The following is a 27,793-nucleotide window of genomic DNA, read 5'->3' as shown; positions in this document are numbered from 1 at the left end:
AGAGCCAGTCAGTTCACTAACTCAGAATATGAAACCTTATGAACCGCTTTGCTTTGCCATCATTCAGCTTCTTGTGGCAGTAATGCACCGAGGAACATTTGATAGAAAGAGCTGCGTTGCTCCAGGAGCTGCTGCAGTCGTGTAGTTTTGTTTGGAAAGACATTTAACATACATCTCATGTGTCTTTTCTTACATTTAAGATTAAGTATGTGTATGAATGTGCATGTGTTTTATATGAATATTCCAATTTAATTCAGCCAAAAGCTGATTTTCTACCTTTTGTGTACATTCAAGAGGCGCACTTCAACCTCGTTCTGTTCGGTTTTCAGTCCGCAGATGTAAAGCTTTTTGTTCGCTCTTTCAAAGACGACAAAAAAACTGGCATATTTCTTTTACTAAAAGCCAACAGAGTTCAACAAAAACTGGCAAGCTGCCTAGTTAGCATGAGTTTGCTAACACATGGGATCCAGAGATCAAGGTTTTTTTTCTCGTCTTGCTCAAGAACGAGAGAGTGTTTGGGTACACGTTTCAAAACAGGGGACAAGGAAGATAAAGTTCATTAGGAGAGCGTCCAAAGAAAACTGAAGTTCAGACAGAAAAGAAAAGGTGCAGATAAACCACACACGATCACAGCTTTTTATCTGGTAGCTTCCTGTTCACTTGAGTTGTGTAAGCTGTGCTGGGAAGACGAATTTACTAAATATCTTGGATGTTTTCTCTGCAAATGACTTCCATCATCGAGTAACTTTTTAGTTTCGCGAACATGTCGAAAGTCCCAGAAGCAGAAGTTTCATTCCAAGTGATTGTCTAACGGAGAAAGCAGAGAGAGTGTCACAGTGTAACAACTCAAGGAATCCCGAAAGGAAACAGCTGCATGGGCTGGCTACAGCATGTGTGTGTGTGTGTGTGTGTGTGTGTGTGTGTGTGTGTGTGTGTGATACAGGCCTGCCTGCATGCATGTGTTTTCCCAGAGTTTCCCAAAGCTCCTGTGTGAGTTTGTATTTCTGGACGACATGTTCTGACGAGGCTAGAAAAACAGATTCTTACGCATGTTTGCTGAGGTCTGGAGTTAAAACACGACGTTAGGGTTGAGTTTATAAGGAACGATCCTCACAGGTGTAGAAACAGAAACGTGTGTGTGTGTGTGTCGGGGGTCGGAAAGAGAGTCATTTCCAATCTTGTCAGCTGTTGTTCTATCGTTCCAAAACGGGGCTCAGGAGAGATTTGGGAGGGTGGGCGGGGGGGGAAGTTGATGGCCGAATGTAATTTCTTGCCGTCCTGACAGCGCGGCGGAATAAAGTGGCGCTCTCTTCCCGGGTGATTGGAGGGAATTGCTTCTCGGGGTGACAAATGATTAGCCGTTATCTCGGACAGGATTTGATTCCCCGCAAGCAGACGGCAAGTCAGCCGCCCGCTCGGCCGCTGAGTCAGGTAACTTCACGGGAGGATACGAGGGGCGCATTCGCAGGAAATTAAGTCGCCAGTTGTGGTAACCCAGCTCCTTCCTCCTCCTCCTCCTCCTTCTCCTTCGTCCTACCCCCCCTATGAGGCCCCCACCAGGACAAAGCCTAATCCGCTCTGTCAGGGGCAGATTACGACTTTGTTTAATTGGAGATGGGCCTCGCTGACAATCGGGCCTGTCGTCGCCCAGTGGTGCAGGTGTTTTGTTTGTGCTTTTCATCGTGAAGATGCATCCAACAATATATCCGCAGCTTCTCTACGCGTTGGACTCTTGTTCACTTTATCTTTGGGAATTTTACAGCCTAAACTCCATTTTAAGAGGTATTGTCAACAAGCTTTTGAGCCGTGGCGGCACAGAATAGAAAAGGTACAAGTTTCTCCGTAAAGCTACAGATTTGTTGATGATCCACACATTTATGGGGAGCCTACTGTAGCACCTCGCACTTGATAAAAGGATCAGGTAGATTTAACCCAATGAAAATGGTTCAATTTGGTTTAACAAGAAAAAGGAGCAGAGTGCACGCTGAGACGAACTGATGTTGGCAGTCTTCGACGAGCCCTAATGAAGAGGGTTGATTCCTGTGTGTGACACAAGGATTTTGACACATTAATCCCTGGGTAGACTTCAAGCCTTTGTCCGTCTAATGGCTCTTTGGCACCTTGGATTCCTGTTGGAAGCCAATTTGTAGCACTGACATCGAGGCGAAGGCGAAAGCAGCTCAGCAGCGGCGGCCACATTCAGAGAGAAGAGTCAAGGTGTTAAAGCCTGATTGGTTCCTCTCTGCGGTGCAACGGGCGGCTGGTTGTCACACCACGAACACATGCTCCTCAAATGGGAAAATGTGTAGACATTGGCCCCCTTCGCACCTTGCCGTGCCCTGCACAGATAAGAGAATTTGAGAGTTATAGTCACATTAGAGGAAGGCTTGAGAGGGAGGGAGAAAAAATGTCTGAGCTGAAATACCCCTCTGTCGCAAGAGTAAATAAGTTCTCCCCATGCCAGCTGAAACCCCATGGGATCAATTAGCTGCCCATTACCATAGATACAGAGAGTTTCTTACGCAACAGCTTGCTTCAAAATTTGAGTGGAGGGAGGCAGAAGACAAGAGGAGGAGGAGGAGGAGGGAGAATGTTTAAGGATCTTGTCAAACTTCACCTCTGGCTTGAACAAGCGTTGCGGGAGGCTCTGGCATGTCGTCCGGGTCACGAAAACAACATGAAAACGTCTCTGTCAGCCGCTCTGTTTTCATTACCTGAAACAACAAACAGTGGAGGAAAAAAAAAGGAGACGAGGAAGGAAAGAGTGAGTGCTCCCCTGGGGCGCCATTTACTTCCTGTGCAGATGAGGAGATAGGTGAAAAAGGGCTACTTGGCTCCTGAGATTGAGTCAAGATTTTCCTTTTTTTCCCCTTCTTTTTTCCTCATCGTGTGACATTTCTGAGCCCTTCACCTCGATGTTAATGGCGACTTTGAACACAGGAACTGCTGTGGAGCTCGAGCGCTAACTCTGCCAGGGTTAAGAGCTGCCATTAGCTAGTTAGCTCAGTTAGCCATGAAGATAGGGGAAGATAGGGGTTTGGGCTAGCTGGTTAGCATGCTAACTTCTGTAGATGTCTCTGCAACACAATACATAGACGTCAGAACTGTTATTTAACTCTCACTCACATATTGCACTGTTAAAGATCCGGTTCCCCTCCTCGGCAAGTCTGCCAGCCTTGTAGTGTGACTCCCACTGGGATCACCCATGCTATAAATGTATGCAGCAACTTTGGATAAAAATGCCCACCAACTGGCTCAAGCTATGTTAACTACACTTGAGGGAATTGTCCCTCCGCAGCCACCACCCACCAGAGGTTCTGCATGAATCCGTCTCTTCTCCTACCACAGGGAAGAGGCCATTGTTTGGCGGTCCCGCCCTCGCCGGCCCGAGGTTGCTGATATTTTAACTAAGGTGATGATAGCTGTGCTTGTTTGGCTCTGAGGGGCGTTTCACCCTTGTCTGCTACCTCTCTCCCTCCGTGGGAGCTCGACTTTTTCAACTTCTTCTCTGTGATTTATGACCTCTCCATCACACACATCCCATGGGTCCTCCCCCGGTGCACACAGAGCCCTGCCACAGCGACTCCTGACTAAAATGGATTAGGTGCAGTTATCCGCAAATGGATCCTCGACTACCTCTGCCCTGTTAGCTCGCGAGCTGAGACGTCGCCCCGGTTTTGATTGCAAAGGTGGAGTGGGTCTGAGCGGCTCACTCTGATCCGTGGCGTCTCTGTTTGCCCTCCGTAATTACCTGTTTTGAATGAGTTAATAGCCATAGGAAACCGGCTTGCCGGGGATAAAAGGGACAGTATCTGGTGTTCAAAGCGATGAGAGGGTTTTAACTGCACTGGGATGTGTGTATATGTGTGTGGGAGGGGGATACTTTTCCTTTATGCACTCTCGAAAGGGAAGAAAAAAAGTTTCCTTATCAGGTATGTACTTAAAAGGATCCCACTGCTGGAAGCGCACTGTCTTGGGGGAAAGCGGAGAGAAAGATGAAAGGCTTTTGTTAAAAGTGACGCTTGGCCCAGGTTTCCTGTGCCTTGCCTAGACTCCCCTGTCCCTCCCCGCCTGAGTGCTCGGCTCTCTTCCTCCCACTTTTGCCTTCTCCGCCTCGCAAAGCTGTCTTTGAGGGGGGAAAAGTAAACCCTTCTTGCCGCCTGCCGGTGTTAGATTAAATACCGAGATGGCGACAGGAAAAAGGCAGGGAGGAAAAACAAAAAAAAAAAGTGCCTGCCTGCCTGCCTGCCTGCCTCGCTGGCTGGCTGGCTTGTCGGCTGGGCTGGGGTGAGGGATGTTGGAGCAGAGTTATCAGGTTGGCGACGGAAACTGCCAGTTAGTCAGCAAGACTCCCAATCTGGAGTAGTCCAAACATGCCGCCCCGGGTTTTCGATGACACGGTAATCTGTCCCAGGGAGTTCAGGGTTGATCTCAAATAGAGAGCTCATCTTTTCTCCCCCTTATCATACCGACATAGCAAACTGAAGGTGCCTAAGGCCACTAACACAATAACAAGAGTATAAAATGATCTTCTTCAGGGAGCTTGTATTGAGCGCATTTTTCATGGCTGAACTATGTCACCGGTAAACACAGAGTTAACAGCGGTGTTGGACATCTTGCAGAGCACATTTCCTTTCATTTACACTGTGCAAATCATTTGCCCCCTTACACGGGAAAATAGCAGTGATATGACTTCCGGGAGCTGTGAAAATTGGAGACCTGTGAAGCCATTCGGAGGCTTCTCGGGCCGCTGGGACGAGGTTTCTGAGGGATGTGAAGGAAGTATCAAGAAAACAATGAGAGTACGACTTTATGTCTTGGCTCAGCTCCCCTATCTCTCTCCTCCTCTGCTCTCTCTCTGCCCTCCCTGCCTGACTAATCAGGACTGCTAAGAAAAATGGTAATAGCCTGCATGCAGTGACAGTGCCCTGGCAGGTTTGTAAGCGCTCCACCAGGGAGAGAAAAAAGGCAGCCGGCGCTTTGCATCCTAGAAATGAGACTCAATAAGCACAATAATGTGTTTAACTTGTAAACTAGTGTGGGTGACAGATTACGGGCGGTCCAGCAGTGTGGCAAGGCGCCGACGTCTCAGCCGTTCACCTTTTGCCTCTACATCTGTCCTGCTAATGGGCTCCACTTCCACTTCTCTGCCAGCGCGATAGAAACCCAGCTCCCTAAAATCCTCAGGCGAAGCTCTCATTCCTCCCCTCATTCTATTTCCCAATTAGACGAGAGGGCATGATTAGTTTATTAGCAGTAGCAAAAGCTCCGGCGAATGTGTTTGCGGATTCTTAGCCGTTAATGAGCAAATTCAAACCCTATTGAACGGACGCGGGTGGGAGGGGGAGGTTATTCGCGTGCGCGCTCGGCTAATAATAGCGTCCCAAAGACAAAAGATGGAGGAAATAGCATTATAGGAGAAGGGGTGGGGGGGGGAGAACAATGGAAGCCTACCGGCGCTCTTAATGGCATGCTCTTTCATTTTTTAAATTGTTTCCCTTTTGGAATTATGTATGCTCGCCATCCTCTCCTTCAGGGTTTGGCAAAGCGTATACACACATACTCTTCTTCCACAGCCAGCCTCGCTAGCACCAGGGAATAGACGCAGGTCTTGAAGCACAGGAGACAGTAGTTCCACCTGTGGGAAATGAACTCCAGCGCAACCCGCTCTTTGTTTTCCCTCTGCCTTGGCAGGCTTAACCACCTCCTTTACAAGCCAGGTAAATTGTTCATTAGGGCTGAGGTAAAAGGGGGGGGTGGGAGGTGCTGGCGAGAAGGATTTTTTTTTTTCTTCTCTTCCTCCCCTCGCGAAGGGCTGAGAAGTGCGAAGAACAAACAAGTCGGAGCATTTGTTCAACGGTGTAATCTACACATCAATTATCCTGCCGAGCTAATTAGCACCTCGGCATACCCCAGGTACCTGAGCACTCACACATGCTCGACTCTTTCAAGCCACTGATCAAAAAAAGGAGAGGATTGACAGAAACACGGGGAGGCAGAACCCAAGGGTAGGTGGGGGGGAAAAGCCTTAGATCAAAATTTCCTTTTTACTTACAGTATATGGAGACTGCAGAGTGTGTGAATGTGTGTGTGTGCGCGTATGTTGCAGCCATTCACGTCATGCCAATGGAGTCACTCAATTATGTAAGCCATATATAGATGCACACGTATACTGAGTTTGTGCCATCTACGCTGATGGTAAGAAACAAGTTTTTACTTTTATCTGTGAGCCAGGTTACTTATCTTGTTAAATCTCATCCGAACAAAAGTAAAAATGTATTTGCATGCATCTTGTGCTCAACATCCTCATTAGAGTATCTGCTACACCTAGCTGCTACATCCCTGACCCTTATTATTACATGTTCATACATTGTCATTCTGGGAATTTAAGCTAATTATCTTACTCATTGTTCACCTAATAGGAACCTTATGCATCTGAAACGCAGAGTATACAGCTTGAGTGGCGCAAACCGTGTTAATTTTGCCGTTAAAGACGAAACTAATCACATAAGCGTCGACATTAAAGGTTGCACCTGTAAACGTGGAGGTGGCTGCCGGTTTGAACTTTCCAGCTAAGGTCTCAGCTTTCTTATTAAGGTGTAGCACAGTATGTGAAAGAGCCCTAGGTATCCGCATCCCCCACTGCCGCTTCCACCCTCAACTCCCACCATGTAATTAAAAGTGTAGTTTTCGCCCTCCTGCGGCTAGATAAGAAAGACAGGTACAACATGAAAAAAGATGCAACTGGCAAGAGGGAAAAAAGGAAACAAAATGCCTCAGTCTGCTCCTGTTTACTCCCACCCACATCATGTATAAGTCATGGGCTCTGGGGCCTCCGACTGCAGCGCTGCCTGTTTGTGCCGTTTACCGAGATCGAGGGAGAGGTTAAGTTGTGTCATCTCGCTGCTGTCTTACACCTGGCGTACCTTGCCGCTAGCGCTGTCTAACACACACACGCAGATGGACGGTGTGGTAAATGGGAAGGTGTTGCAAAAAAATCTCGCATCCAGTTGGCGATCACGGGAAAATCGATTGAGAAAAAGCATTAATATGTGTTTACATCCTTAAAACACACTCAATTCTTATAGCTCACAGCACAATGATGTACGCTTTATCCACCACGTAAAGATTATTTACCTACAGTAACGTGCGCTGACGTGACCTTAAGCAACTGTTTGTTCTGAGACCGAACTCGATAACAAGTATTTGATGTTTTTCTGCAGTTTCTGTAGCACAAACTCATATTATTCACTATATAATTAATTTAATACATGTTGGTCTCTATATAAAACTTGGTAATTAAGATATGAACTTTTATTTACTTAACTGAGGCTCATATGAAGCTAGCTTGACATGCTTAAGGGCACTGTGGCAACTTGGATCGCAGATCAGAGACATTTTTTTAAATCAGTTTATTTTATCAGCAGTTGGGTTAAAAAATACTTCGATAAAGATTCGGATGATCATAAAAAATGGTGAATATTGGATCCGATACTGAAAGTGAAGGCATTTTTTTTCATTAGTGGACAATAAAATTCATCTTTTAAGACAAAGAAGTCAAAATAATCTGATTTCAGTGTCTTAAATTTGAATTTTTTCTCTCTCCTCTGTGTTGAGGATGTCATCTTGGGCATTTTTTACCATTTTTTTGACATTTTATCAACCAACCTAGTGCACCAGGGCAGCTTGACTTGTTGCCACTGAACACAAACCAGCTTCTGTTGGGGGTTTGAACATGTGACGTTCGGGTTGTAACAGCAGCTTCACTCCTGGTGCGAAGCTGCCACAATCTCACTGAAAAAAATCGAGTCCAATGTGAAAGAAAAGAGCTTTGAGTAGATGGTTTTGGTCACTCAGGTCGTCGCCGTGACAATAAGCTATGCCCCCCTGTCTGTCCAGACTCCTCCTCCTCCTCCTCCTCCTCCCCTCTTCTCCCCCGCCTCCCCCCTCTGGCTGGCTGGTAGCTAATTGGGAACTTGGTAACAGTGTCAGAGCGAGTCGCCTTTCTCCAGAGGGCTCTCCCTCTCTGCGAGGGCCCAGGCCACCTCTCTAGTGTGTGTCTGTGTATGTGTGTGTTTGTGTGTGTGTGTGTGTGTGTGTGTGTGTGTGTGTCATTTACTGATTGGAGAGCCCAGTTTGCCGGTTGCCTGCTGGGGTCGACGCACGCACACACACACAAACACACACACACTCCCCCATTTCCTGGTGCTTGTTTGATACCTGGTGGGGATGCTATTCAGGTGACAAAGATCTTCCCAGTGCATGTGTGTGTGTGTGTGTGTCTGTCGGTGTGTGTGTGTGTGTGTGTGTGTGTGTGTGTGTGTGTGTTGTTGGGGGTAACAGATGTGATTTTACACTCTCATTACCATGTGAATGAGGCCCCGGGCCCCCAGATTGGCTCGGACCAGAGAGGAAGAAGAAGAGGACTCAAACCTCCTCCTCACCCTCCTGTGGCCCCTCACCTGGACCCCCCCTCCCCCAACCCCCCCGGTTCATCCTGTCTGATCTCTTTAGTCCATCTGAGGTCCCCGCTTGACTCCCCCCCACCTCACCTCCCTCCCTTTACTCCCCCTGAACACACACACACACACACACACACACACACACACACAGATCGACCTTTAAACAGCTGGTGACTGGCAGAGTTTTATGACAGCGAGAGGTCTCACTCTGACCTGTTTTTCCTTGTCATTGTCACAGTTCAAGACCTTTTTTACTGCGCCAGGACAGGATAAGAAACACGAGCGGTCATCGTTTGATCACAATGGGTCGTAACGAGCCCGACGCTTCTTCAGGAATCAGGCGAAACTCTCCTGTGTTGCTTTCGAAAGTGGTTGTGTTTAGCTCTCAGGTGCTGTTTTGTGGAGATAAAGGCGGCCGTGGCGCCGTCGCAGCGCACAAGAATGCAGAACAACCTTGGCCAGATCAAACCGGTTGAAATAAGGTGAAAAAGTCTGAAAGAAAGAAAGAAAGTTCTCAGGTATCTCAAGTGGGAATTCAACCCCTAACCCTGGCAGCGTCGACGCCTTGCTCAACCCACAGACCAAACGAGGACGCTTTTTAATTCACGTCCTCAGCTCTAGAAATGAAATCTTCCAGCTCGGGATGAAAGATGAACTTCAAGCGGTGATTAATTCTTCCTCTTTTTTTCTTTTTCTTTTTTTCCAAAATAGATGCATTTGAGAAAAAAGAAGAAGCCTTCGTTTGTTTCTTTTTTTTCACCGGCTCGATCTCATTCTCTCTCCTCCCGGTGTAGGAAATCAGCATCAAAAAGCTTCTGTTCGCCGGTAATTACAGCTCAGGTTCTGCTTAACTGTTATTAACAAAAAAGTACAGTAATCTGGCCTGGCAGTGCAATATGTTACCGTAGCTTTCTAATTAATCTTACAGGGAGCGTAATAAATTTACAATATCAGATTGGCGCAATACTGTATATAGATTTATTAAAGCTTTTAATCAGTTCTGGCAAAATTAATTTTGCAATGATTGCTTACATTTGAATTTGCATATACTTAGTGCAAGTAATTTATTTTTATAGATTCTTTTTTATTAAAACGAGGCACGTGGGGGCCGTCAGGGATGAAAAATTACTGGATTTTTGCCTCTGTGCTGCGAGGGAAGGAGTTTCCTCATAGGTGCAGAGGAAGGAAAGGTGACACAGCACCTGTCGTGATAGCAGGTGACCTGTGACGTAGCTTTTGGGTTTCCTTTGCTGGCGTTTCTCTTGGTTCGTCAGATGCAAAGTCAGAGCTGTTGGCTCGTTCGTCCTCATTTCTCAGTGTTTGTGATCAAAGACCTCAAGATTCAAAATGTTTAAAATCTTCTGAATAGTCAGTCGAGTTTTGGAAAGTTGTTGCATGCTTCACCATACTGGCACTTTGTAGTTTTTATCAGGAGAAAGTGACGGAAAACCCACCTGAAGAACAGCAGACTCTTTTCAGTGGGAACTTAACTTGAAAAACGGATCATTTTAAATCAAGTATTGTCAACACCTCTGGCAATCTTCCATCATACTTACCAGATATTTACATCTTTAATGGATCTTCACACATTACAAAACTTTCAGTTGAGATTTTTGGTGACATTAGAAAATATTCAAAGTGTCAGCCCCGAACTGTCGGCCTGTATTGCAGCTACTTCAAAAAACGTCAAAATCTAAATGGAGTCTGGTATGCGTTGTGATTTGTTTCCGTCCTCCCTCCCTCCCTCCTCGTCTCCCTGTTTTCCTCCTCTTGTAAATACTCACAATGACACAAGCCAACAGAGAAACACACACACTGAGGAACACAGGAACACAGATGCACACTCCCACACGCTGCCACTTAAACACACACACTTGTGCACGCGCACACACACACACACACACACACACACTCAGGAGCGGTGTAGCACTTCCAGGGCAGATAAGAGTGATTCATAAACAGATGAACCCAAAGCAGATGTGTTATCGTGGTGGCGAAGTACTGCAAGGCCACACCGGCTCTCATGGGGCTTTCCAACACACACACACACAGACTCACACACACACACACACACACACACACAAAGCCAGGTTCCAGTATTAAACAGTCAGACCTGATAACAAAAGGCTGCGACTATCAATTTGGCGCCCCCCCTCCTCGCTCCACCTCAAAATCTGACCTGATACGAGTCGGTGTCAGCAGTTTCCGACACCTGAGTGTGTGTGTGTGTGTGTGTTTTTATGCGTGTGTGTGTGTGCGAGTGTGTGTCTGTTCTTTACATGTGTGAAAGCGTGTGTTGCTATTTATAAAAATGTTCTGCGTGTCGTTTCGTCATGTGTGTTTGCGCGTCTATTTCAATGAATGCATGTTGCTGCCGCGTCCCACATGTAAAAGTGTGTGTGTTCATGTGTGTGTGTGTTCATGTGTGTGTGTGTGTGTGTGTGTGTGTGTGTGTAGGCCGGGGCGTGGACTCATGGCATTGAGCCATGGTGTCCCTTTGAGACTGGGCAGCAGCAGCAGGAGGAGGAGGAGGAGGAGAAAACGAAGAGAGGCCGTAGAGAAAGAGGAACGATTTAGATAACAGTCTCAGCTTTTGGCATGCACGCACACACACACACTCACTCACACACACTCGCACACACTCGCTGCTATCGGAAACACATTATTATTGGAGAGAGCTGACCACAGGAGAACCTGGCAAGCACCCTGAGATAGGCTCTTATATTTTTCTGCCTCCCCAGGGATGAATTCATGAATTAAATCTTTCTATTAAAGGTAACCCGTCCCTCCTCCCACAAGAATACACACCAGAGGAGAGAAATGTTTCCATCTGACGGCTGCAGCTCCTGATTATCATGACTGTGTTTTATTGTTTCGTGATTAATTGATCAATTATTTACTCTGTAAGGTGAAAAACGCTGATTTAAAGTCTTTAAAGTCTTTAAAAACACTCAAACAATCGAAGATATTCAAAACTTAATGACGAAAAATGGGAAAAAATCTTAAAAAGTAGCCGAACGATCAATTAAATTTGTTGTCTGATTGATTAATTGTTAAATTATGAAATAGAAGTATAGAAATTATGTCCGCCTGTGTTTTGTCTGTGTTTGGGCTGCAGCTAGTGATTATCTTCATTATTCATGCGTCTGTTTATTAGTTTTTGTTTAATTGATCAATTATTAAGTTTATACAACTAAGAAAATAGTGAAAAATGCAGATTTTAAGCCTCCAAAGCCTTTAAATTGCTTTACAGACGGTTGAAAGATGATTTTAAACAGAGAAAAGCAGCAAGTTCTCACGTTTGAGAAACTTGAATGATTAAAGCTTGTTTGTCTCAAAAACTTGAGACTCAAATGATCAAAATAATTAACTGCCGATCATTTTCTGTTGATCAACTGACTGATTAATTGTTGAATTATGAAATAGAAGTGCTCAAATTATGTCTGTTTGTGTTTTTTATTATTTTTTGATTAATTGACAAATTATTTGGTTTCTGAAACATCAGAAAATCGTAGGAATGTTGATCATGAGCTCCCAGAATCAGTCAAAACAGTCAGAAATTCAAATATATTGAATTTGCAATAGCAGATTCTCACGTCTGAGAAGCTGATGAAGGTTTAAAACTTTTGAATATTTCATTATTTGATTATCTTCATTACTGATGACTCTCTGTTAATTGAACCACCGTTATAAAGCTCTAAAAACATCAGAAAATAGTGAGAAATGCAGATTTTTGAGCTCCAAAAGTCTTTAAATTGTCTTTAGAAACAATCAGAATTTCAGTGCTGTTGATATAAAACACATTTGAGAAGCTGATGAAGGTTTAAAACAAGATATCTGTGATTTTTGCACAAAAAATGAGTTAAAACATTAATTAAAGAGGCCAAAAACTTCAACAGCAACCACAAATCTGTCATTCTTCAACATTTTTTGCATTTTTCTACAAACGATCTCACATCTTTTTCTGATAAATTTTCATTTTAGCTTCAAGTGTTGCGACTTAATCCCTCTGGTGTTAATGTATGCGTGTTTATGGCATTAGTATTCAGCTGCAAACACACATGTAAACACGTGTCCGTCCTCCTTTTATTACAGCGAGACCGATCCCGCACATCTGCGCTATTAGCTGAGCTCTCTCCTCGATATTAACGTGCAGGTGCTCTTGTCTTCTTCTTCTTCTTCTTCTTCTTTACAATTTACACTTACACACACACACACACACACACACACACACACACACACAAAGCCCTGCAAATTTCAAATAGTTTAAACTACTTGCTGCATTCATTCAGCTCGGAGCTTAAAAAGGGCCTTTATAGTGGAGGGGAAATTAGCGATGGTCTCTCTTTGCCTGCGACGACGACTCCAAAACTGGAAACCAAGCAAACGTTTTTTGTTTTTTTTTCTCTTTCTCCCTTCAGTGTGTGTGTGTGTGTGTGTGTGTGTGTGTGTGTGTGTATTTGGTTAGTTACAGTAATTACGGCCCAATAACTGACAGCCAAAACCAGGCAGGAGAAAGTAGAAGGGGGCTGTTTTTCCTCAGCCTGCGCGCAGCCTTGCTGCCGAACATCTGCTGAGAGATTTGCATATTAATTAACCCATATTAACTCTAATTATTCTGGGAAATTATCAAATAAATTAAATTTTCTAATTTTAACCGTTTTTTTCCCCCCTCTCCGCGTTGCTTGACGTGTGTCAGGGTAACATCGGGAGGCGAAGGGGAAGCTCACCTGAGCCGGGATGAAAAATATATCCTCTCCAACCTCCCCCCTTCCCTCCCAACATCTCCCTCCTCTGTTCTTCTTCTCTGAATTCTCCCTCCCACTCCCCTGGCCTGGGAGTCCTGAGGGCAGCCAGGGGAAGCTTTTGTGTGTCTTTTTTATTCTTCTTCTTTGGCTTGTGTGACGAGGAGGAGGAGGAGGACGAGGAGGAGGGGGGAAGGTTTACTTCGAACATTTGTTGGAGGCAGGAACATGTGTGAACTGGGGGAGGAGGTGGAGGAGGAGGAGGGGGGGCACAGATGGTGAATCCATGCAGGACCCGGCAAAGGTGGGACCTCTGAGCTGTTGAGCAAACCTTGAAGCTTTCTGTGCCTCCCTCGCCCTCCCCAGCCTGTTGCTCCGGCCTCCTCGGCAAATAAATGGGACTTTAATTGAATTAGAGGCAGCGCTGCGGAGAGAGGGGGTCTCCTCGCGGACAAAACCCAGCGGCGATTCTGACGGATGCGCGGCGACGAGCTGGAAGTTTCAAAACCCAGACGATCGCTGAATGTTTCCTCCATCTGATATCATTTATTTTAGACACTTCAGTCGTAAATATGAGCTTGTGACTGTTAATGTGTTTGCTGCCTGAGGTGGACACACTTGATTCAGACCAATATCAGACAATAACAACATAAAATATGTTTTTTATGGGTTTGTAAAGGTTTAAAATGTGAGTTTTAATACCATGTGGTGAGTAAGAAATATACATTTGGAGGTGCAGACTAAATTTCAATTCTGTTTTTGAGTTTTTCCAACCGGATTGGAACTAAAATCCTGGAAAAAAGTCAGTTATTGTGTATTTTTTGGAGTTTTTTTGTCACTAACTGGTGGTTTATCACGATAATGCTGCTGGACGAACTTTACATTAGGAGGTTGTATTTTTCTTTTAGAGGTTTTTGACAATCTGATTAGAAAAATACCTTGAAAAATGTGTATTTTTCACCATATTTACTGATAGTGACATGGTTTTGGGTTGTTAATGTTGGATTAACTGGCTGTTATATTACACTATAGGTATATTTTTACTCTCTAACATAAGAAAGATGACATTTTTAATACTTTTTTTACTCTATAATAACCATTACTAATAAGCGGTTCATTTACAGTCAATCAAACAAACTTTACAATTGCTTAATAACAGTAAAAAACTAAGGTTAAATGAACTATAACTACTTGTTACCGGCGGTTATTATAAAGTGTTATCTGCCCTCTCACCGTGTCCGCGCTGTTAAACTTTCACTTTCTCCTCTAAAGCGTCTCCTAAACAGCGAGATTGTAAAACCGTTGTTGTTCGTCAACGACTCATATCAGTCAAACACTCACTCACTTCGTCTGTCAGCGACACCCCTCCCCCTCCACACACACACACACACACACACACAGCACCCAGACAGACACACACACACACACTCCCAGGTTGCGTTTACACTTCACTGAGTTTTCACCATTCATCGTCTCTCCCAAGTCGCCTCCCCCCCTCCTCCTCTCTCCCCTGGCCCTCACCCCTCACTCTCTCTCTGTCTCCTTTCAGAGCTTTTGTTTGCCCTCTGCCACCGTCCTTTCACCGACTTGGCCCTGATTTGCCCCTTGTGCTCGATCGCACCATTATACTGAGACAAGATAGCACAAAATATCCAAACATGTCTGCGATTCTTTTGTGCGGCGCGACTCGGGTTTTGAGTCCGACCCCCGAGCGGCAATAACGTGCCCCCCCCCACCCCCCGCTCCTCCCCCCGTCTGAAAGGAAAGTCATCACCTGAGGGTTCAATGAAAAGCCTGAAAAATGAAGTTTGTTTTAATTCGGCGATTTTAACTTTAAGTTTTATTCCACTACTCGATGGCTCTGTGTTGGACGAGCATCTGTCAAGTTATTTTTTTTTTTAAAAACTACACCAGAAGACAATCTAGACTCCTTCATAACATGTGAAATAATTAGCGGTTAATGTAAAAACACTGTTGGTGTGAGGTTTTCCATCAGGCAGCGGTAAGACTCACCCGGGGAAGTGCTTAAACTGCAGACGGGAGCGAGGGCAGACAAAAGGTCACCGCGAGAATCCGCGACCGCTGGCCGTAGCCACGAGGCAGCGACCTCGCTTCCACCTTAATGCCCTCCTCCTCCCCCACCGCCACACATACTACAGCACCTCCTGCTTCCCCATCTCCCTCGCAGCCATCCAGGTGATCCGCCCGGCTCACATTCATGAGACAGGGAGCGAGCGTGAGCAGTTACCGTCCAATAGGGAGAATGTCCCGGCTCATTATCGGCGTAGGAGGCCGAGCGTGTCACCTGGAGCTAAGCCTCGACACTCGACTAAAAAAGTCAGCCGGGGTTAGCGTTGAGAGCGCGAATGTGGGTGTTAGTCATTCTCCCCGCAGCGATCACCTCCACCGTTGGCCTGCTGAACAGAAGGAGCTCTCTTTTCTCTCTGGCGCCGAGACTTCGAGCAGGAAGGGCTTTTAGTGCAGCCTCCTCTGGGCACTGGACGACTACTTTGGGATCGTTAAATAAATGTGATTATGCTTGTTAGCATCGTGAGACGCTTTTCCTCGGCAGAGTGCAGGTGTAGCACCTCTGAACTCTGCATTCGCGGGCAGTGGAGAAGAGATTGAGCCCTTCTCGCACGGATCAGGTCCAGGTACCGTCGAGAGAGTCGCTCTGAAACTCGTCTTTACTTTCCAGTCGAGCTGCCACGAACTGGATGTTGAGTTTAATGATGTCGTATCCGTCGCAGTTAAGTGAAATAAGGATATTTTCCAACACATCTGACCGGATTCTGCTATTTAAAGAGGCACTTAACATTTCAGAAGTTTGTCCAAAAAGACTTCCACCAAAAAAAGGAAAATCAAAGATTCAGGAAAAACAGGACCACAAGCTCATTTATTTGATATTTTGTTTTTTGGCGTCTCCCAGCTTGAGGTTAATTCCTCGCATACGAAACCATACATCCAAAGTTTTTTTTGACAAACGCATCCGTGGGGTCAGGATCAAAGGCGTGAGTCGGTGTTGCGCTGTGACTTTGGGAGTCTTTGAATGCAGCATGTGGTCAGGCAACTGTTGTCAGATGCACACACACACACACACACCAAGTGAGTTATCTCTGGCTTTTTTTTTTTTTGTTGTTGCAGGAGTCGATTATGACTCCGACATTAAAGGCGTTTTTGATCACTGGAGCCATTTGTTCACTGTCAAACCTGACGCTTTGTAAATATAATCATTTTAGATTTGGAGTTTGTTTCCCGGGCACTAAATTAATTCCACTGGCTCCTCAGTATCTGCAGAATACAACTGTCACCGCTGAAGTATTGCCTGCGCCATTGTTTTTTTTCCACCCTTTTATTTATCTTCATCAAAGAAATGATGAGATTTTAATAAGACTTTCTCCCCTTGCTCTCTGGCTCTCTCTCAGGCTGTCACCGCTGATGCTTCTAGCCATCCTAATCAATATACAATATTCCCTCTCCTCTCTGTACTTTTTTTTTTTGCGTGAGTGACAGAATAATGCCAGGCCCGTGAAAGGGTTATGTCAGATAGTTTAAAACCCGATATTAAACAAGAATTGCGCTGTTACATGTGTCATTTTAATTATCTGGAAAAAAAAGTCAAAGACGCTCCTTTTATTTACCTCAAAGCAAAATCAAACAGGTAGTAAGAGTTTGTAGAAACGTCAGCCGTAATTGCTTTTGTCGAGGGTGACACTCAAGGTATGAAAAAAAAAAAGAAAGGAGAGCAGAGAAGAGGCATCGGAGAAGTAAACACTATCTTTTCTTTGTCTTTCTCTCTCCTCGGCAGCACAAAAGGCTGATTAAGAGTGAGGTTTGAGGAGGGAGGGGGGGCGAAATAACTGCCTGGAAAATATTAGTAGGTTAGAATTACTTTGTTGCGTGACACAATACCAATAGATGCTTCATGCTCGGAGAGGGAGAGGCTCTTGTCATGCGGTGGCACCTAAACAATGGCGGCTTTCTCGACGTTAATGCTGCGCGTTTGACTTGACGAGCACCCCACTGTCATTTTGCCTTCTCGGAGGTATACGTTGACAGCTGACGTTCGGGGAAGATTGCGTCTTTACTGTAGCTCTCCGAGACAGTTCGACGCCCCCGCGCTTAAATTTGTTCAGAAAACTCGAGAGCAAGACGTCACGGGAGATAAGAGAAAACAGCAGGGAGGCAGAGAAATGGCTCAAACTGGTGACAAAAATATAAAAAATGAAAGCCCCACTTTGCCTCTCCAGGATTTACTTTTTAATTCTCGATCGCAGCCTCGAAGAGTTTGTTGCAGGACCGTTCCCTCTTTTTTTTCCCTCCGCGTGGGAAGTCAGAAACGGTGTGCGTTGCTGCCGTGGATGTGTTGCTAAACAAAAAGAAGCTCCCTCGCTCCTTTTATTAGGGAAGAATGGGCCCTTTAAAACCTGTCCAGCCTTAGATAATTTCATTCAGGCGGCCCCTGCTCCGCCGTCATTGAATCTGCATCCAGAGATCAGGTTCACAGCGACGGGTTGATAGCTTCCCAAGCCTCTTGGCCTTTTGTTCTACCAGCCCCGTGCGGCTGCCCACCTCCTCCTCCCCTCTGGAAGTTTTGGGGGGGACACAGAGCTGATGGGACGTTGCTGGGAAAAGTTCAAAACCTCAAGGGTGAAGGGGCGCCGAGAGGTGAAAACCAAAAAAATGATCTTTTTGTTGTCTGGAAGGGTCGTCGATGCGTGAGAGAGCTGTGGTCCTCTAGGTGTTAATTTAACAGGTGATGGTTTTCTCTCTGGTAAAATAAGTATGTAGCTTATTAAACAAATCAATTGTACCAAAGGTAGACCACCCAGGAATTTCCTAACGTCTCTGCTCCACTCCTGGGTCTCCAGCCTCGGTTGCCTTTTTTGTCATCTCCAAGGAGCATTACTGAGTCTGAACTTGCCTAAACCCTTGTGATCACACCTCTTGAAAAGGTTTTGTTTCTTCCGTCGATTGGTATTCGAGGCAGGTCACCGCACTCCCACCCTCCTCCTCCTCCGCCTGCTCCTCGTCCTCCTCCCCCCCTCGTGCCTGCCTGCCTGCCACCACCCTCCCTCCCCTCCCCCCCTCCGCCTCCCCTCCCACGTTTGAAAGCCCTGTTTTCATTTTAATTTGCACCTGTTGTGCAGTTGTTCGCTGAAGGCAAGTGCAGACCAGTCAATCGCAGGGAGACGTGTTAGGAGGAGATGTGGGGAGGCTTATCTTTTGAAATGTATAATGTCTTCAGAAATGTCGTGCGTGGACTTCGTCTGGCCGCCGCTCTTGATTCTGGGAAAAAAAGTTCGAGAGGCAGCGACACTTTCAGGCCTCAGTAGGCAAAATATGGCACATAAAACCGCCGTCATTAAGCTTGTTGATTCTTTACAGGGCCACAATGTGAGGCGTTCGAGCGCTATTTATGAACAAAATGGCACCTCAAAGCTATTAGATATAAATCTGCTGATTTTCACCCAAGACTTACGAGCTCGCTGCAGCTTTTTTACGACTCCGAAACATAAATTCAACTAAAGCGCATTAAAAAAAAAAAAAAGCCTCCACCTCTTCGCTATGGCGGCTCAAACTCGGGGGCCCTCCCATGATTGGCTCTTACCGCAGAACATTCTTGCACAAGCTGCCAATGAGGTGTGTCCCCGATGTGATGCCATGCTTCTGGCTCGCCTAGCGCTCCATCTGCACTCCTCCAATAAGTCTTCTCATGTCCTTTCCTGCCACGATTTACGCCGCGGCGAGCGTGCGCCGAGAACCTGCCGATGGCGGCGACTAATTTGCACGTGAGCCACCTTTGATTGAGTTCACAGCCCTTATTTACAGGCTGTCTATTTTAAGAAAAGCAGGCATATGTCTGGGACTTGAGTGTTGTGGAAGCGGGCGGGCCCGGCTGATGCTGCTCTGGAGTTTGGAGAGTGTGTGTGAGGGTGTGTGTGTGTGTGTGTGTGGTAGCTCCCCTGAATGTGTGCACTCGATAGGCCTCGAGGCCCCGTCGTGTGTCTCATATGTTCAAAAACATTTATATTTATGTTCATGGTTCACTGGCGATGCAAATGCGAAGACATCCGAGGGGTACATGCAATGAATAATCTAAATTACTATAGGTTAAGCCTTTTGTATGCATAGCAACGACATTTATAATATTGCGTGCGCTATGCGGAGCATCTCAAACGTGGCGGGTATGCTCCGGAGCAGAGCCGTCCTGAAAGGTGCAGCTCGTTGGCATCCGAGGCATGTGAGCAGGACTGAAAATTAGTGGCTATTTTGGCTCGCATCTCCTCGACAGCTGTCTGCCCACCGCTGCGGTTCAGTCACAGATTCCAGTCGCGGATGCTGTAATTGGGGTGTAACCCACAAAAAAAAAAAAGCGCCTACGCCTTGGACCGAGCAGTGATGTGGGGTGACCTTTTTAATCTGGGAATAAACCGCAATTTCCAAAACAAGTCGATCCCTTCTCAGATTCCTCTGTCGTTTACGTCTCAGTCCGATCACTTAGTGCTCGCATCCAAAGTCGGACACGCCTACATTCCTCACTCCATATCATTTTAAATAGTTGATAATCCTTTCATAAACTCTCCTGTACTGACCGGACTCTCTCTCTCTCTGTGTCGCAGCTCTGAACTACGAGAATGTGGTGGAGACGGGCTCAGAGACGGAGGAGGAGGACAAGCTGCCGGTGTCCGAGGAAGACCCCCTGATCAACGGCACGGGCAGCCCGGCCAGCCTCACCAACCCGGAGGCCTCGCCGCGCGCCGAGAGCCACGGCCTGCTGACCAAGGAGGAAGAGGACGACGAGATGCGGGACAGCGGCGTGGAGCACATCTGGCCCGACAACGACATGCTGAGTGCCTCGGTCGACGGTACTGGTGAGTGTCTCGGATCAGATGTTTGAGGTGAACCTCAGCGGGAAGAGTCACAGATCTACGGACTGACTAAAGAGCAAGCGGATGATTTTTTTTTCCTTCTTCTAAATTTGGGTTTTAGTGTATGTTTTGAGTGTTGTGGCTCTGCCCAGTGATCTTCCCAACCAGGCAGATTATTTTTGCCTCCATGAAAATGTTTGTGAAACCCAATCTGCAATCTGTCGTCCAGATTTTTTGAGAAACACGACCTTCAATTGTGGGCAAAACACACCAAATTAAGGGGTGAATAATGAAGCCGAGGTCTCATAAAATCATAAAAATCAATGATTAAGTGTCCAAATAACCTTATTTTCCCATATTTTACACACATCTGGCTCAAGACATACATAAAAAAACAGCTGTTGCTCTGTCAGTACTACCAGATGTGGGGGTTCAGGTGAGCTGTCAATCAAAAACACTACCCCTAAGCTGACTTTAAGATACTTTATAGGGAATGTGTGCACATCCTGCCACTTGTAGTATCGTCTTATGCCGTAAACCCCACCCATCTGGTGCCCGAGGAGACTTAAACAAACCCCGCGAAGCGTCTCGCAAACACTGCTTGAGCCAGGTCTGACGCTGGAGCCCCGACGATGCTCCCTCAGCAGACAGACACGATAAACAGTTTCTTTGTGAGCGACGGAGACCATTTGGTTCACGCTTAGAGAAAAGTCCCGCTCTGAGCCAAACAACAAAAAATATTTACAGTAATGTATAAAACCTCACGAGGAAGAAAAAAAAAAAAAAAAGGCAGGCGAGCTGCAGAAAATGAAAAAGAAAAGGGAGGAGGAGAATGTGGTCGAGATGATTCAATGTTTCACTCTGCCGGTTACTTTTTGACTCAAACTGTATCAGTGTTTATTTCATCAACCTCCAGCAGTGACTGATGCCGGCTGAAACCTCCTCCCCCAGCAAGCTGCCTAATCCCAGGCAGGTGATGCCTTCCCCAAACTTGACTGACTTATCGTCTTTTGTTGAGCAACTACTCCGATCGCGGGGGCCCCCAGTCACGGATGCTTGAAAGATAAATACTTTTAATTAGGGGGCAGGGTATAATCATTAAAGGAAGCCAGACTGCTGCAAAAAAGTCATTAACAATCTTAAATGAAATTTTTATTTTTATGATAGCCATTTACATGTATAATAAGAGTCAATGATTCTTGGAAGCATGTGACAGGAACAGAGTATGGCGAGAAGTCATGTAAGACAGCCAATTTAAATGAGCTGGGCTTTCGCTATTCATTTCTGCTAATGAACTAGCTGTGCACGGTGCCGAAAAACGGAGGAACATTCAGCAGTCTTAAATTTTAATATGGGGGAAAATTGCACATTTATTAGGGGGTGAAAAAAAAAAAGAAAAAACTTAGTGGGTATCAACACCCGCTTCTCCTAAATAACAGCTCATATTGGCTCCTTAAGGGGAGGGGAGAGGGAGAAAAGACAGTTTGGTAAATAAATCAAGATAAAGGATAAACAAGCTGTCGTTGCATACGGTAATTGTTTATTTGATAAAGACCTGCGGTGCCATAATGTCTGTAATTCAACTATGTTGCAATTCCCAGATAATATGCTTCTCGTGTGATAAAGTGTCTGACATATTTCGGAGAGCAAGTCAAGTTCATTAGAGCGTTTGGGAGTCTCTTTCCCAATCTTGCGGGTGCTGTGTTTCCCAGCCTGTTTTTTTTTTTTTTTTTTTTCTCCTCGGTGCCTAAGTGTCTGCAGTGATACCTCAGCACATAACTTAGGACTGAGATAAGTTGCACCACCACCCCACCCCCCCTTCAAACTCCCCTCCTTCCTCCTCGGACTGATTCGGTCGTCACTCCCTTATCAAGAGTTTTGAACGCAGGTCTTGGAAGTACGTGTGAGTGCAAAGCGATCGTAGGGGATCGCAGTGAAAGTGTGAACGAATGTCACAAAAAAAAGACGCTCGGAGGACTCGTCCCTGCGCTTTAACAGCACACAGAAAACACAGCCGGTAGATTTTCTGAGACATGCATGTAAGAAAGAAAGAAAGAAAATGAAAAAAGAAAAGTTTTATCGTCGAGCCTCTTCTGATTCCAGGGCACAATCAGAGTCTTGTGTCTGGCGTTGTCCTTGACATTCCTTCATCCCACAGCGAGGCTGGACGCGATGTGCTGGAAAGCATGACATCATTATCACTGACAGACATTTTCAAATAAATCACCTGCGTTCTCCCTTTGCCCTTTTTAAACTCCTCTCCGGGGCGTCAGGAGGATTTCTGACTTAACGTTGCAGCAATCACACACGTTGAGAATCCCACTTTTCTCTCTCGTGTTCGCCGAAAGAGAAAGAAATGTTCTGTTTTGTGACATTTTTCTGCCAAATTTGGCCTTCTGTTTTTGATAAAACAGTGGTTCTTGTTTTCTTTGCACATTTATCAAGTTTGGGGGTTATTAATTTGTCGTTTAAACACCTAGCGCGTCCAGGAGTTTCCTGTGTTTTTTCAATAAGTGCAGTGTTTCAGATGCTTCTCCACCCTGCCAAGAATACAATTCAGGATGGAAAACACTGTGTTCTTTGGCTGGAAAACGCTCAAATCTGAATAGATGGAACGCTGTCACGAAAATATCTGCTATTGACAACCTCAGTCCAAAAATATCAGGGGATGGCATCAGCTTATAAAAAAAAAAAACCCTGTTTGAATCGAATGGAGTTGCTCTGAAGCTATTGTGTGCACGCTAGACAGACTCGGGATAAATGAGGCCTGAGGCAGAACTTTAAAGCGACTGTGGTGACCGGCCATAAAAATAGGAATGTTTTCAAAATAAACAGCATCAGAGCTGCTATGAAAATAGGTGGAATTATGGTCGGGCAAAGGTATTCTGGACTCCTCCTGGGTCTCAAAACCTCAACATCGCTCTTCAAGGAGGTGTGTACCTTACCGCCTCAGGTCTTCTGTGATTTACTACTGAAACAACACAGTTAGTGGACAGTTTGATCCAAAATGCTTTCCACTACCAAAAATAGGCACACATTTGTGACATTAACGACTCCAGGAGAAATCAAATCCGTCTTTTTCTGCCTCGTTTTTTTAACGTGAAATCGGTCGAGTCTTGTTAAATCTGTGTATAAAGGAGCAACGCGAGTTCCTCTTCTCACCGGGCACCGCAAGTCACCACAATGACACTTTGTCCCATTTGAATGTAGCTCAAGCCTGGCATGGATTTCTGCATGTATGTGTGCCAGAGGCCGTAGCAGTGAGGTGTTCGTGGTATTAGCCTACCTCCTACTGGAAGCAGCCGTCCCTCCCTTTCAGACCACAGATAACAAAAGTTTTCCAAGGTAAATAGGGGAAGAGTGGAGGGCCAGTAAATCCCACCGGTCATCCCCTTGCGTCAGACCAAAACTATGCAGCCAAATTTGATTACCCAAAGCAAACACGGTGCCTACGAGGACACAGAAATGTGAGGGAGTTTTGACTGTGTTCGGTGCAAAAAGCAAGGGGGGGAGGTTTTCATACATGCTGATATCTGATCCTTGTGGGTATATTTTAATCTGCGGTGGAGTGTTTTGTTTTGTCATAGCTTAATTTATGTTGTTTAAAACCCATTTATTCTCATGCTGCAACTGTGGTTTTGATGCTGTCTAGCAGACGTGCAATCAAATGTACAGGAGAGGGGGGGGAAAGAAATCCTAGCGAGGGGGAAAGTTAAACTAGGACATACGCATCCAGAGGAGTCTGTCATTATTCTCTGAAGGCATTGACAGAGGTATTTATCATCTCACCGCAGAAGACGAATCTTTAATTTCAAGCAAACCCTGCCTTACAAAGCATTCCACAACTATTAAGCCCATTGTTTTCAGCTAAAAAAAAAAATGTAACCAGGATAGCTTTATTATCAACAATACACCCACCACCTTTCCTGCAATATCGCAGCCAGGTTTCTCTAATGTAGGCGCTCATCCTGGTTTAATAGCCATGGGAGAGTCAGATGCATCAGATCCTGCTGTGGACTGGCAAAAAAACACACAAATCTTCACAATGCAACGCTTGTAACGTCCTTGCAGGAGCAGCAGAGCAAGAACAGATGCGTGCGAGGCACACAATGCAGGTTTTTTTGTTCATTTTTTTTCAAAAACACAAAGCCCCCGTGTTCTCGGAAGCACCTTGATTTAATTTTTACCGACGAGGCAGGAAGGAGGGACCGGGGACTCCTTAAGCTGATTGTCCAGTCGGTGTCCTCCCGTCGACCGTGGTGGGATTAATTTGTCAGAAGGGGGTTTGTTTATGAGCCTGTCAATCCACCGGTTATTTACAGCCGCCTCACCTGTGCCAGGACTGTATCTGCCCGTCTGCACAGACCAGGGGCCATTATCCTGATGGGCAGTAAGAACCGGTTCTGTTTGAACCGATGCTCCTGGAGGGTTAGTTATTAAAACATTTCTCTGAGGCAGAGTTCTTACACCTGATTGGCTGATATGAATCTCGGATTAAAGTACAGTGTGAAGGATGGGTTAGGGTTAGTCTCAGCCTGAGGAGTGAAGCTGCTGTCTGATGGTACAGCAGCGGATACTTCTGTATCTTTCGGCCGGCGGCAGCAGGGTGGGTTTTGTCTTTTCGTATCCTTTGGGCTCTGCACACACCTCACCTCGCTGATATCACTGATGGTTACCAGTGATGTTCTGGGCGGTTTTAAACACCGCTGCAGAGCCACGACAGTCCAAACAAGAATATCTTATTACGTGTTCATACGAGCATAAGGCTTTGGAGTAAAGCTGCCTACTGGTTTGAATGTTATCACTGGGCTTCGTTTTAACATACTGTACCAAAGAACAGTATTTCTTTGTCCCCACCCACCTGAGGTTTACCCCAACCAATGAGGTTATTTCTGCCCCTCAGAAATGTTTCTGCAACCAGAACTCTTAATTTGTGGTTAAGGCTTGTATTCTTTTTAGTAGCGAGGCACTAACTCTCTGCTAGGGGGTTGTGTGGCAAATCAAAAAAACGTGTGCGCTCCACAATACTCCAAGCAGCGTCGGATAAAAGCATCCAGCAAATGACATATGATAAAAAAAAAACTAAAAAAAAAAACAACAAGCGTGATCCTGCATGCAGAGGATTGCAGCAGCGTCACAGCCAGGGAGTAATAAGCTCAGCCTGCGTGTTGGCTGGAGCTCTATGATTGCTCAGGTGGATGTGCTCCGTGTTGTATTTAATCGCTCTGTTTGGCGATTGAAGCTTTCTTCGCCTCCCCCGCCGCTTGTTGTCATGTTAAAGGTAAATAAGTCACTGTCTGGCCCCGATGATAGCATTCATTAAGCATGCCGAACAAAGCCGCGGCGCGCTGCGATGCACAGCAGTGCCTTTATTGCTTTCTCCATACCTTCTTCTTAGAGGCCTCATTGTCAGCGTTTGTTGGTTTGGATGGTACATTGAGGTACTCACCCCCTCCTCTCCCTCTCTCCCCCCCCCCTCACCCCCTCTTTTTCTTCTCCCATGTTTCTGTGCAGATGAAATAAAGGATGATTTTGACACCCTGGGGCCTGATGCCACTTTGCAGGCAGTTGGAAACGGTACAGGTGAGTTGACTCATGATGTGTTTGGTTTTTTGTGTGTGTTGCTCGCAGTGTGATTGAGTTTCTGTCCCTTTAACCTACATTGCAACATGCTTTAAAACAGTCTGTCCCAATCGTTTTTGGCTCAAGAGCCCTACAGACGAAGCAATGTCTGCTTGCAACCTCTCGTCACAGGTTGCCTAAGTTTTCCAGTTTGTTGCTAATCCAAAGAATGTTTTTTCCTTTTCTTTTTTTCCTTTTGGGATTGTTAGTGCAATGGATAGATAAAAATGTGTAATACATGAATTTATAAGACTCTTGTCTTTCAGAAACCTTAAAGAAATTCAACAAAAACCTTAAAAATAGTCAGAGCAGTGTGGGAGACTCTTTAAATACTTTGCATCCAAATTCATTTTAAAGGGGCTAATGCTCACAAAGAGTTTACTTCCTGTTCACCTCCAATCTTAGTAATAACACTGCTTTTTCATTCTTGAGTTAGTTACTTCATTTTTCAATTTTTTTTGTAGCACTTTTTTGTAGCAGTCTTTGATCACCGTTAGCAATGTTAGCTAGTCAATCGTTGCTCACAAACTTGCAGTGCTTTTCCTCATTTTCAGTAGCCAGCAAGGCTAGCTGACCTCGCTACTGAGGTGAGAAGCAACATGATAAAAACAATATTTTGATTTTGGCAGCTCTTGCAAGCACTGAGAGTAAAGAGCAATAGCGACCTAATGTCAGCTGAGCTCCTAAAATCAGGTACGTCAGGTACGTTGGTTTCTTTACAGTATGTACTGTTTACAAAATGTGCAAAGATAACTGTGGAGGGTGAAGACTCTAGCTCGAGGAAGAAAAAGCTGTGTGATCCTGAAAGTTGGTGCTGCAGCTAACCTAACTGCTACTTTGTGCAAGTTCATAATTAATCATCTCGTGGTTCAGTTTATTTTGTGGCCCCAAGTTGCCAACCACTTCTTCTTCAAAAAAAAAAACCAACAACAAACAATTACATCGCTCTAATTAAATCTTCTCCCGCTGACTCCATGACTTCCAAGACAAATCCCTGTATGTTTATAGCAGCTGAAGTGATTCTAAATTTTAGGACCTTTGATTACACGTTGGCCGGTTTTGGTTAGCTAAGTGAGTCTTAGTGTGTTTGTGTCCCGTTGCCGACTCCTGGTGGAACCGATCCCTACCTGCCATTTTTCATTAAGCCACCGAGGCTGATCTGCAGCCACACACCCCTCCCTTCCATGATATCATCCTGGCCACCCCGACAATTGGCCCCGGACTCTGTTATGGTAAACCAAACTCACCCCACAGACTGCCACACAGCCCTTCCCTCAAAAACCCTCCTTTCAGCTTTAATTAATCCAACTTTCTGCTCCTCCAGAGTGTTTTCTTCTTCACATTTATTTCCGTGTTATGCAGCAAATGTTTTTTTTTTCCATTTTGACTTTGCAGAAAGCATTTTTTTTTTTCTTTTCTCTTTGGAAAACAATGCTGTGGCACCGCTGTGGAAGCTCCCCACCGCCGGATCACATGTGATTTCATTTAAAGACATGAGCAGTTTGATCACGTCCCGGTGCCAAAGCACACTTTGATCCAGGTGATTTCCTCCTCCGCTGGAAGGAAAGTCATTTGTTTCTCCTTTAAAGGAACATTTTACATTTCTATTTTTCATCCTGAAAGAATAAGCACTCGTTTTTTGTTTTTTTTTTGGTCCAGAAGATTGGTAGGTTGGGTTGATTGAAAGTTAAACATAAAATAAACATTACCCTGAAGGTTTTTAGGTTGCGGTCCAGAAACTGATTGCACCGAGCCGCACCCTGGTCAATCATCAGTCGATCTTAAATAACGGCTTAAAAAAACCCACCATTATCACAACACTCAGTCTCTCACAATTAGCTTAGCCGTCTTCAAAAGAACCATCTAATGAGAACGCTGTATATTATGCTATCACGGTACTCAAAAGTGATCCATTGGCACCGATGACATTTGGGTGCCATTTTTGACAACCAAATATCCACTACCTTGACCTTTCGCAAATTGGACCGCAAAGTCATCACGGCCGAACAAATCGCTCTTTAAACCTCACCTTGGCTCACAGACTAAAAGCCTAATTAACAGGGGATGAAGTCTGATGAGACGTCACTCGCTT

The 27,793-nt window shown here is 45.4% G+C and overlaps 1 protein-coding gene across 3 annotated transcripts in view; it reads left to right on the top strand.

Moving 5' to 3' along the window:
• zeb2b (zinc finger E-box binding homeobox 2b) overlaps nucleotides 1-27,793 on the top strand; it is a 90,796-nt gene that overhangs the window by 47,731 nt on the left and 15,272 nt on the right. For 2 of the 3 annotated variants that reach the window (XM_084346988.1, XM_084346990.1), the window contains exons 3-4: nucleotides 19,828-20,082; nucleotides 25,594-25,662. In XM_084346988.1, the coding sequence (XP_084203114.1) occupies nucleotides 19,828-20,082; nucleotides 25,594-25,662 (324 nt within the window). The remainder of the gene's footprint in view (nucleotides 1-19,827; nucleotides 20,083-25,593; nucleotides 25,663-27,793) is intronic. The other variant, XM_084346989.1, reaches the window with a different exon arrangement.

Source organism: Pagrus pagrus, assembly GCF_965226575.1.
Source record: "Pagrus pagrus genome assembly, chromosome: 24".
NCBI lineage: Eukaryota > Metazoa > Chordata > Actinopteri > Spariformes > Sparidae > Pagrus > Pagrus pagrus.
This window is presented reverse-complemented; position numbering and strand designations above follow the sequence as displayed.